General features: G+C 34.9%; 1 protein-coding gene across 1 annotated transcript in view; it reads left to right on the forward strand.

Annotated features, from left to right (window-relative positions):
• Window positions 1-12,148, forward strand: part of LOC118735761 — a gene marked incomplete at its 3' end in the record, with an annotated part of 287,491 nt that extends 275,343 nt beyond the window's left edge. The window contains 1 exon segment of the mRNA XM_036465709.1: window positions 11,955-12,148. Within this exon segment, the coding sequence (XP_036321602.1) occupies window positions 11,955-12,148 (194 nt within the window).
• Between the last annotated feature and the right edge of the window lie 690 nt (window positions 12,149-12,838).

Raw genomic sequence — 12,838 nt, forward strand, 5'->3', positions numbered from 1 at the left:
CATCTTCATCTTCATCTTCATCTTCATCTTCATCTTCATCTTCATCTCCATCTTCATCTTCATCTTCATCTTCGTCGTCTTGGTCTTCATCTTTATCTTTTCCTTTATCCTGATCTAAATATGTCCATTCTTTTCTTCATTTACATATTCACCCCCACCATTGTTATTAGGTTAGGTATTTAAATTTTCCTTCCTCTTTGTCTTTATATCTAGGTTTCTTTACTTTTATTTTAATTTCTGTATTTATCACTTTCTTCTTCTCCATACTCAACTTTACCTTCTTCCTTGTTTGAGTCTAATCTATTCATGTACATACATACATACATTTTATTCCTGAACTGCTGCTTAGCACGTTTCTTTAATTCGCTATCAATATTAAAGCATACATTTAGGGGGCATTTCCGCCCCAACCATGTACATGTGTGCATTGGTATTGGTGTGACTTTTGAATTGATTTTTTCGCTCTATTTTAAACTGATTTGAAATTTTAAAAATTGCCTGCACATCAGCATCAAAATACCTTTCTAATGATATATAACTGTTTATACCTTAGAAGTATAGTTTAGCCGTAAAAGGGGTGTAAAGGAAACATGATTGCCTATTTATATAATGATGATATTTAGGAAACTCACTGCAACACCACAAAACTGGCCTTAAAGGCCAACGCCAAAACAAATGAATGAGAATATACATATGTATGTATGTATGCACCGAATCGGGGCAATAGTTATTCTCATTTCTCTTCACACTAAGTGAATATTTATTTTCCCATTCCATCCAAGAAATAGTTAAATAGTTTCTAATTGTATTGTACTTTTCTGTGCCAGCCGCGCTTTCACTCAGTAGCGTCACAGCTGGCATAAAACCCTTCGTGCCTACTCACCTATGTAGATGTTGTTGTAGTTGTTGTTGAGTACTAGCTAATGCTGCCATTTTATGGCAGGCCGCCAAATATAATAAATTATATTGAAATTTATGTACTACATATGTATATAAATATGTGTGCTGACGCTGGTTTTCTAAAGTCAAAAATGTAGTTTAAGGGTGAAAAAGGACTGCTTGAAAACCAGAAGAAAGTTTCAAATGCAAGAAAGTACTCCGTACTTAAGTACGAGTATCCGTTGTGATTTGGCACATAAAAACTTTAACCAATTTTCGCAAGTGAAATATTAATCATGCGCATTTAGCGACGAACTAATTATGGCTGACAATGAGCAAAGGATTTGTTTTTAAGCTTTTTAGCATTTGAGCGCTTAGTTGCATCAGAAAAAGAAGAGTTCAAGGTTGTGGACAAATTTAAAGAGGACAAAATATTTGGAAGCAGACCGCTTTATATTTTTACATGTTGGTGTGTAATATGATTTTTTACATCCGTGGGACCATTAAGCTCCTTGGGTTCCTTTGAAAATTTGTTTTCAGAAGAAGAGAAGCTTTTAAGGCTTTTGAGGTATCCAAAGATCAGCTTTTACATTTGCGAAGCTTTTGAAGCTTTCTTTCTAAAAGGTTCAGAAACCAATCTACGCCGAAATCTGTCACTTTAGAGTTAAGTGCGTGGCCTTTTTAAGCTTTCCAAAAGTAAAGCTCTCTCACGAGCAAACCATATCTCGCTGCATAAATTTACTAAAGCTTTCTATAGATTTTGTATTAGTGTAAATGGAAGAAAACCTCTTTTTGCTTGTCGCTCATTTAATCAGCGGACAGATAAAAGCTCCATCTGACCACCACTGTTACTTGGGTATATAAAAACTTTCCAGAAATTTGTAATTCCATCTTCGGTAATCTTAATGAAATGAAACTTTCGGGGTGTTCTTGGCATTTCAGAAGTAGCATACAAATTTATTCATGTATAAGTTTTAAAAATGTATTTGCTTTGGAAATTTGAATAAAAGTTTTTTCTTGATATAGCGTGACTAAAAAATTCCAATAGAATTTTCAATATAACAAAATAAGTGAAAGCTTTTCAGCAATTCCTTTTGAAAAATATCGGACGTCTACATTCATGGAGCTTTTAAAATATATTTTCAAAACATATATGTATGCACTTATTTACATTGATATTTTGATAGTGCAACAAAGCTTTTTACCAGTGGAAAACATTTCTTTATATATTTAAAAAAAAAATATCCTTATCCAAAGTTAAAAATCGAAAATTCTTTCATTTTTCTAGTTTCATATAACTCTTTCACATCCAAATATTAAGCCAAATATAACAATAAAACCTTTTAGATCAACAAATAAAAGCTTGGGAGCTTTCAGACAACTTTTCTCTGGGAAAATTTCTTCATCTCTAAGTGTAGAAACTTATCGTAGGTAAAAGCCTACAAAAGGAAGGAGGGGAGTGCTTTACTTTCATCACAGTCAAACTAGAGCTTTTAAGAGCTTATTGCAAACAAATGAATAGGAATAAATAAAAACCTCTGAGTTTCAATAACTAAGTTAAATAAAACTTTTTAACTAAAAGCTTCGAAACCGCCTATTAGCACCTTTTTGCCAAATGGATTTTCTCCTTTTTGTGTAAATGTATGCCGGTAAGGCCAATCGTACCTATACAGAACAGATGAAAAGCTCAAACAGCACTTTAAGGCAGGCTCATCATGAATCTCGGCGCAGCAGTGTAAACAACAAAAGCTTTCACTCTGCGAGTGTTCCCTGTTATATTTACATCGAATGCTAAGCGGTTTTACTGTCAGTAAAACTTAACGAAGCTTTCAAACAAAAATTTTTCTGAATGAGAGCTAATGGTCCTTTGTTTCAAGACTTGTTTGTAGTCTTTCTGCAATTTAAAAGTATATTGTAAAGTTTATATTTTATATATTTGTATATGTAAAGTTTATATTTTAATCTGCTAATCGTAATTTTTTTTAAGCCTCTTGGGTTTGATTACAAAAAATTATCCGCTTTAAAAGATTAATCCATTAATCTAAAAGTGTGATGGGCAGCGCCTTGACTGCTTTACAGGTTTTGTGAACTTCACGTAACTTCACGATATTCACAAACTAAAAGCTCCTTGAAAGCATGCGTGTTTTTATTACTGTCAATTTTGGAATTTTTTTGTTTTTGTTTGTTAAGAAAAATAGCCTTTGTTTCTTTTAACTAAAACGTGAGCTTAAAAGCTGCGTCATCAGGCAGGAACTTTCTCTGAGCTTCTAAAAAAAAATGTATCTTCAAAAAACTTCTACACATAAATTAAAAAACCTCATCTCGTTAAGTCAAGATTTTGTCAAGCTCTTAAGCTGTATTGTCAAACAAAAGCTTTATCCGAGCTTCGGTAAATAAATTAGAACATATAATGAAATTATTCTTAAAAACTATGATCTTCTTATAACTTCGTTAATTAAAGTAAAGAACCTCATCTGGTTAAGTCAAGCTTTTAAGCTTCTTAACTTTAAGTAGCCATATGGTGACATCGTTAAAAAATTTAAAAAATATTTTCAAAACCACCATGATTTTAAACTGAAAAAGCTATAAATTGTTTAATTTTGCTCGGAAATATTAGTTTGGGTACGAAAAGCTTTCAAGGCACTATATAAAAGTTTGTATACTAATTATGTTGGTGTTTATATGTATTTTGAATGTTACTGTTGTGATATTTGTATGTTCAAGCTTACTAAATATACTTATGTGTAGACATATGTTATTGTAATTAAAATATTAAAAATTTATTATTGTAAAATTTTGATTAGTTAATAATTTTTACAAAATTTATTCGCATAATTTTAAGATTCCCACTGTATTTATGGAACAAAAAAAGGAGTTTGCATATTCAAATATATCTCATAATATTCAAACTAAATTTTAAATTGTTATTTATTATTTTTTCCTTTCTCTATGCAAAAATTACACAGGTTTACAAAAAAAAAAACAGTGTATGCATATTAAACCAAACGTAGATATCCCTATGTTAATCGACATGCTGAATGCGAATCCGAGGTCCGTTAGCCGCCATCACGTCAGGTTCGTGGTCATTTGAAGGTCAAGTAGGGAAAAATTCATTGAATAAACCTGAAAACTCAATAAAATTCATTGGAATTTGACCTTGGCATAACCTCCAGATGACCTTGAGGAATCAAGGGACCACCATACTCGATTTCAGTGACAACAAAAACAATTTTTTTTTTTTTTTTTTAATTTTATTGAATAAATTGTATGTCCTATTTGAGCTTCAGATGACCTCAAAGCTGATATTATGGAGGTTAACGGACCCCGGATTCGGGTTCAGCGAATGTAAAACCTTATGTATATGAATTTTCAGGTTTATTCAATGAATTTTTCCCTACTTGACCTTCAACTGACCACGAACCTGACGTGGTGGAGACTAACGGACTTCGGATTCGCATTCAGCGTGTCGAATAACATAGGGATATCTAGGTTTGGTTTAATATGCATAAGCTTTTTTTTTTGTAAACCTGTGTTTTTTTTTTTAACTCACTTATGGACATTGGAAGATATAATAAAATATTTTTTAATAATGAGAAAATTTTAACCATGACTTCCAGATGCGACTCTTTCGTCCTTTTCTTATCTATTTGTGACCATTCTAGCGTGATTGTTCTGCAAGTGCCCCCTTCTAGCGATGACCTGTTGGCCTCTTGGATGATTTTATTTCTAAGTTCTAATTTGTAGGTTGCCTTGGGTATCCCAATGAAGCCTCAGTTTTCACATTGGGGAAAATTGGTACCCTTCCTGGCTAGCTCATCGATAGATTTAATCGAAGTCTTCGTAAGGCACAAAGCCACCTCCTTTATAGCTAAAACTTAAGCCTGATATACACTGTAGTGGTCCGGAATTCGGACGGATAATTCCAGTCCTAGTTCCTTAGAGAAAACTCCGTAGCCAATCTTATTTTCTAGCTTGGATCCATCCATGTAAGAATTCAATTCCCCCTTCCCCATGGTCTTGTTGTTTGACATTCTCTTCTTGACTTGATGCTCGTCTTAAAGAGCCTTGCGAAGGTTAGTTTTTAGGGGCAGAATAGTCAAATTCCTGCTCATAACTACCCAGAGTGTGAAGTATGGAAGCATTGCCGAACCGCCGATCCTTCAATAGCACCATACTTTTTAGTCTGAGCGCTGAAGCGACGGCCACGTATTTTCCCACCAGGTTTATTGCGGGCAAATTGGTTACCACTTCTAGCGCTTTGTTTGGGTGTGATCCTTAAGGCACCTGAAATGCATAGAAACGCTGTTCTTTGGACCTTACTCAGTGGTTTTAGATAACTTGCCTTCTGAGTTGCTGGCCACCATACAAGTATTCCATATAATAATATTGGCCTGACCACCGAGGTGTTAGCCCCCACTGGATCCCGACCGCTTGTTTTCAGGCGTATATTGCAACGTTCGCCTTCCTTACTCTTTCCTCTATATTAGGTTTCCACGTAAGTTCCCCGTCTAATATGAGTCCTAGATAGTAAAAAATCTTCTTCAGAGGTATCTCCACGCCCATAGAGATTAGCGGATATACTCTGGGAAGCCTGTGTTTTCTTGTAAAGAGAATTGATTCCGTATTATCGGGGTTTCTTCCGCGTACCCTGCTCTCTGTTCAGTTCCTTAGCGTGGCCATATTAGAGCGCAGAAGGATATTTACCTCTAATGGCAATTGCCAGGTCATCAGCATAAGCAGTGACGTGGCAGCCCCCTCCCTCTAGGGCCAGTAACAAGGAGTCTACTGCCAGAATCTAGAGAAGAGGGGAGAAAACCCCTCCCTCATGGGTGCCTCAACAGACCCGTCTGCTTATTGTGGAGTTGCCAAGCTTAGCGGTTATCTCTTCCAAGGCACCCGTTATGTCTACAAAGGCAATCAAAGCATACTCCTTGTCTGATAAGGTCTTTTCCACCTGCCCGATGATCGAGTGCAAGGCGATTTCCGTAGATTTGCCTTTCGTATGGGCATTCTACGCTGGGGAGGGCCTACTAGTTGGTATCACGCCCAGTACATAATCATCCACCATCATCTATAAAATTTTGAGGAAGAAAGACGTAAGACTGGTGGGTCTGAAGTCCTTGGGGTTGGTGTTCGAGGACCTACCTGCCTTAGAAATGAAGGAGACATTTTTCTCTCTCTTCAACCTAGCGGAATATAGCACATGTTAAGACAGCTTCTGATATTAACTGCAATGAATGGGGAGATAATCCCCGTGATTGCTGCAGCTCTACCGGGTGAATGTCATCAAGTCCCGGTGATTTGTAAGAACCAAGAACCAAAATAGCTCATCAGATCAGATTACCCCCATCATTAATGGGGCCGTTAGGTTCCACCGGTTTTTTGCCTGGGAAGTGTGTGTCCAAGAGGAGGCCTAATGATACCACGCTCGTCGTAGTTCGTGAGTCCCTTGACCCTTAAGATAGCCAAGATTGCATGGCGACTATTTCAAATTCAATATGTCGATGGTCAGGATAAGACTTTTCATTCATTCATCTCTTGATTATATAGGCAAATATGTCCGAAGTAGGTTTATTTCCAAAACCTCTTATCTGCTCTCTTTTATGAAGGTCGGTTCTGAGCATACTTGACAGATATGAAGACCGCTCCTTGTAAAAGTATGAACAAAAAATAATGAAAATACGAATAGATTGATTAAAAGAAAGGTTATCCCTGCGTTCGAAGAAGAAAACTACTGGCTACTGACTGATGTATATCCCAAACATTATATCTCAGGCTGGCCGTATGAAGTGTGAACGAAGACGTTTGGGGCTAAACTTATGCCTATGCCATTCCTTATAAAAAAAAAATACCATAGCAACTCTGTTTTCATTTTAAGCTATTCCGACTCTCTATGTGCGAAATCCTCTCAGAAAATGAATACTCAAAATTCAAACTAGAAACGAGATATGTGTGTTCTTTGGCTAGCTTTGAAGACTCCTTAGAGAAACTGAGCTCTGCTTACGGACGAAAGCTCATAGCAAGCTGGCATTTAAGGCCTCTGGGCTACCGGTCGTTGACCAAATGATTTTTTCCCATTAGGTTTTACTGTTCCAAAATACCAGATGCCAACTTTGGAATAAAGAAAAGGTACAAATAGGTTGCTGTATTGGGGGGGATTCACACCATATACGCCGCGGGACATACTTTGACAATACTTTCCTGAATGTTCCAGAAATAAATGCCGCACACAAAAGCACTTAGTACAGGTGTTTCTACATTTTTTTGTCGTTAAAGTTCCAGCTGACAGGTCTTTGGGGGATTTCCAGATTCACGCTAACCGCTTACCGAAGATTATTGTGTTAAAATAATGATAGAATAAATATGCCAATGAATGATCAGCCAAAAAATATGCAACATTAAATCTGACAACAGAATCATTTGGGACAGATTAAGTCCTCTTGGAAACGTTGCATATTTTTAGGTATACCAGTTATTCGTTTTGAGGTTTGGGTTTTAAATTTCGAACTAGGAGATAAAAATGTTACTTGGTAACTTTAAGAATTTCACTGGAGGTTGATTTATTTGTAAACTATTAGTGGATTAAGTCTGAGTAAACGAATTTAGTATAACATTTTTTACGTCTTTATTGTCTTAATAAAAATCTTTATTTAAATATGCAAACTTTTTTTATAACTATTATATGTATTAAAACTCTCATGCTCAAAATAATTATAAGAACTTAACAATTTCTATATTTATTTGGTAGTTTTAGATATTCGACGAGTATTTTATGAAATACAAATTTATTGTAGTAAAAATCATTTTAACAAAAACTTCGCAAATTAATTGTAGGCCCAACCAACCAATTTATTTAATATGTAGTCCCCCCACACCTTACCGTTTTAAATCAAAGCCACACTCGCCATGGCATTAGCTTACAAGTGAAATCGCAAAAAAAAAAAACAATAACTCACCACCGCTTTCACGTTTTCGCGCAGCTTTTGCGAACAAGCTCAATTTAAAAATACTTAGCTTTCACAAGAACCAACACAAATGCAATAAAGAATGCTTAACTTTTCATAACACGCCACCTTAAAGCAGCAAAATTTCCATGAAGCAATGCGTTACTCACTTAAATTATATTTAATGCCACCAACTTAGCAATTTAATCCTCCAACCCATAGCAATCCATCCTTTAAATGTCACATTTCCCGTAGTGTGTCCTTAGCTTTCGCCAAAAAAATAAGGCTGAGTATAAAGAATTTCTAAAAAAAAATTAAATCAAATAGAAATGCCAGCAAATGCAAAGCATTATCTTTTCATTCATTCATACAAACACAAATGAACACAAGCTATTGAATTTAACTTAAACTATATACAAGAAAAAAAACACATAAAACAACAACAAAACACAAAAACCCACTCCTTAATTCCACCAAAAAAGCAAAAAAAAAAAAGAACGAAAACAAATCTCCCCACTCCCACATTCAATCCGGCAGCAAAACACGAAATCAGTGAAAGTTGCGCTGAAAAGTAGACTAACCAACACTGAGGAAAACACGCACTCACTCTCATGCGCGCACATACACATCGCAAAAAGCTCACACAGACACAAATACACTTACATACATACAAACAATACAAGAAATGAAAAGCGAAAATCTAAAGTTTGGCCGTGGCGTGGTAAATATGAAAACAAAACCGAAAACAAAAAACCGTAGTATACCAATTTTTCTACTAGTTACTACAACTAGTATTAGTACTTTTTAATTAGTGAATTTAGTAGCATGTAGTTATTTAGTGGGTAGCGCAACAAAAGCTAAACAACAGCTTTGCAATTTTTTTTTATGTAGCTACCTACCCTTCTTGTACTCAAGGTGAGTACAGTATCGAGTCAAGAGAGAATGAGAGCCAAACAAAACAGAAATTTAAGCGCAAGAAAAATTTTTAAAATTAAAATAAATTATAATTTTAAAATATGCGTGCCAAAAATTTGCCTGTAAATAGAAAGTCCTTAAATCAAATCGTTTTAATATTGGCTGTAACTAAAAAGCTCTACTGGAAATAGGCGCCATTGCGCTTCTACATCAGGGCTTTCGCAGTATGATCGCTGTGCTTATAAAATCTAAGGGCAGCTTACAAAATCTCTGTCCTTGGACTACATTTTGGTCAAGACTGCATGCGTACAATAAATAAATCACTAACAACATCCATGCGTATGTGAAACACAAACTGAGCTTTTTAAATTATCTAAAAAAAATTGATAACACGAAATGAGTGAAGAAATAGGAGCCTTTACACCTCTACAACTGAGCTTTCGCCATATAAACTTTCATATAAAATCTAAATAAAGCTTTACAAAGCTCTGCTCTTAAGCTGCGTTTCGTTGATTATATATATAAAATGTTTATGAACCTCAAAAAAGCTCTGTACGCATCCAACGAATATGAACATACATATGTGACAACATATGTCTTCGATATGATAATTTGGACCATTTACTCCGTTCGTCGTTACTACATATAATATGTATGTATATATGAATCTTTTCCCGCATGTAAGGTAGTATCTATCACTATTAATTCAGAGCTTTTTCAAGCTTTCAAGCAGGTAAAAAGCTCTCTCTGGTATTCGCAGCTATGACTACTGACGTAAAAAATAAACGTATACAGCCCGAGCTATTAAAGTATTATATATTTAGATCAGTCACAACAAAAACATATTCCACATTAATAAGCTTTTGAAAGCTTTCTACAAGTTTTATATAGCCGCGAAAAAATATAAAAGCTTTATCGAAACATCACTGCCATACAAAGGCCAGTAACGGCCAAAACGTGTTCCGCGAGAGAAGCTTTCTTTTGATTTTATATGGATGTGAGATTTTATTCGATGGTGACGGTATCAACGCGCTCTCTCTCTCTCTGGTCGTCACTGTGACATATAAAATGTATACAAAAGCTTAAAAGAAGCTTTAAGAGCATGTAAGGCCATGTCCATCACTGCTATAAAAGAGTGACTTCAAAATCAAAGTTCTCTCTTATCGTCGCTGCTATAAGCCAGGGATGCGAACAAGTAATTTTTAAGCAAAAAACACAACCAACTTCAATTCTCATATAAATATTTAGGAGTACCGTTACTTTCTTTATGATCAATTGAGCCGATCTAAACCAAATTAGTATGGAACCACCTCGGAGTCACTAATTTCCGATAGAAAAAGAACATACATACATAAAAAAAAATATTCCGACGGATTGTTAACCTTCTCCTATTTTTGAAGTCGGCTAAAAAGAAAAGTGTGCAGGTTGAGCGTTCTTAAACTTCCTCAGGCGGGGCAAAAGCATATACCGCGAGAATAAACTTTTCAGCAAACGTTTTTACATTTTTATATTGCCGCGCACCAGATAACAGCGCTCTGGGCCTTAGTGACCTATATATGCGAGTCACGACCAAAGCGTAATCCTCGACAGAAGCGTATCAAAAATTTCCATAGATTCAATATAGTTTTTATTCAGTGTAAAAAAAGTTTGTTCTTCTGGCGCTAAGCATTCAGTTTGCTCTTTTTCTCTCGCTCTCTCTCTCTCTCTAACTTACTTTCAAGCTGTCTTAGCTCCTAAATACTACCCTCCTCCTTTTATATCTTTCGGCGCGCAGTCGCTCTCGCGCTCTCTATTTTCCCAACCCCGCTACCTCATTTGAGTTGTGTTTAATCAACTTTTTGTGTAGTTAAATATTTGCGTAGCTGATTTACTTAGCACTAATTTATTTATGTAATATCTCTGGCTACTAACGCCTGCTCTTAAATCTAATAGAACCCTTCATCCCCCAATATTCTCTTTATCCCTCCACGCAATTTACCACTCGCTTTCCTTCTACAATACTATCGCGCCCATAAACCTATGACTTACTCGCCACGTACCTCTGCCTTTCCCACAAAATTTCCCTGTTATTTATGTAGCTCACTTTAGTTAGAAATGTTAAGGCAATGTTAAGCCAATTAGCGGCGTTTTTTTCTTGCTCTTATTCTACTTTTGCATTGTTTACTCTAGCGCTCTTGCTCTTCCTTGTGCTGCTTGCATTAGAAGCTCTATCTCTCTAATTAGCTCGCCCGCTATCTGGCTCCCTCTCTCTGTATTTAAATCTCTCTCTCCCTCTCTCTCTAACTCTCTCCATAACTGATTAGTTAACAAACACAAAGTTATTGAATGAATTAATCGATTGAAACAATGAAAGTCTATAAATGCAACTTTTTCTGTTTCAAAATTCTTTAAATGTTAATTAATTCAATGATTAATCGATTGAGTAATTGATTGAATAGTAAAAATATTGTATTATATTAATATCAATTACTAAATTCAATTGTATAATAAATTGTTAAAATTATTTATTAAAGAAAATTGTGTAAAACTAAAAATAATAAACTCAATTTGCACTCAATTCGTTTTTCGATTTTTAATCGATATATTTTTTTCTTTTTTTCTCCTTTTTTTAAATTTTTTTCTACTTGGATTTTTCCGTTTACTCAAAAAATAAAATAAATTGAACCCAATCAAAATGATCGAATCGAATTGCTACCAATCGAAAATCGTATCGAAATCGAATTTTGAATTTTATCAAATAAATTTAAAAAAAAATATATCAAAAATATACACAAACAATCTCCAAACAATCGTCAATTGCAAAATCGTTCCGTACCGCATCACAAACGTAAATTCTCGTACAAAAATAAACCAAACAAATGCATCTGCAAACAAAATTCTATGCAAAATTAAAATCAATGCCAATACCAATGCTCATATGCCAACAATCACGCAATTGCAATGCAAATAAATTTAAATATATTTTTATATTGAATTACTTACAAAAAAAATTGCAAATTTTTTTTCAAATTCGAATGCTAAATGCAATACAAATTTTAAATAAATTCAAAAAAAAACATCCACAACCAAATTAAACACGAAACAAACTTTTTTAAATATTTTAAAAATCAAATTGCAATTCAAAATGCACACAACAATTAATCAATAAATCAATAAATCAATAATAAAAAAATCAAAAAAAAAAAAAAACAAATGCACACAATGACAATGACAAAGATGATGTTCCAGGCAAGGTGGACGAGAAGGCGACCCAACTGCATGCGATCGCCTCGCTCAAGGTACTGCTCGATGCAACGAAACCGCAACGTGGCGGCGCCACCACATCGGCTGCCAATCATGTTAAGATCAATTTGAAGGAGACGACATTGGCCGATCGACCCAATGGCAACATTGACACGACACTAGATTCGGTAAGTGGCAATTGTTTTGTTCCAATATTGATAACAAACATACCTATGTATCCGTATGATCAACATTCTCAGATACAATATACAATTTTATATGTGTTTATTTGGATAAATTTAATAGAATAGTAATTCGCTAAACGAATTATTGAAGGCATAATTTTAATAACAAGTGTAATCTTAAACTACAATTAAGGTATACTTTTGGGCGTGGGCAAGAAAATGGAAATGCAATTTAAATCAATTCGATTTGCGCTTCGGCAGTTAGCTTAAGTTTTCACCTAGCTCTCTTGCTTTTTCCGTTCTATTTGCTGCACCTAAATTCACTGAATAGTTTACGCTAGTTTTGGCGCTAGTAAAGCTCTCACAAATTTGTCAATGCAAGAACCCAATACAAATAATTTTATTAAAACTTGCATAATTTTAGGGGTCTACAACTCGATAAAATAGATAAAAGTTTATTGGTTTTAATTTTATTTCATCCCTAATCTTAAATCAGTGACTAGCTACTATAGTGAGACTTAACTCTGCTCGCGTCCATATAAAACCTATAGAAAGCTTTGAAAAGCTCCAGCAGGTTCTGTTTTGATCTTGGCTGTCTTAAATGCATATCTAGACTAGTGTTGGCTAGCCGGCAATTGAAAGCTTTTATTTTGTACCATCCGTTTATAAAGTTTAGAGAGCTTTTAAAAGGTA

This window comes from Rhagoletis pomonella, unplaced genomic scaffold (assembly GCF_013731165.1).
Source record: "Rhagoletis pomonella isolate Grant_MI unplaced genomic scaffold, Rhpom_1.0 Rhpom_scaffold_00003, whole genome shotgun sequence".
In the NCBI taxonomy this organism is placed as follows: domain Eukaryota; kingdom Metazoa; phylum Arthropoda; class Insecta; order Diptera; family Tephritidae; genus Rhagoletis; species Rhagoletis pomonella.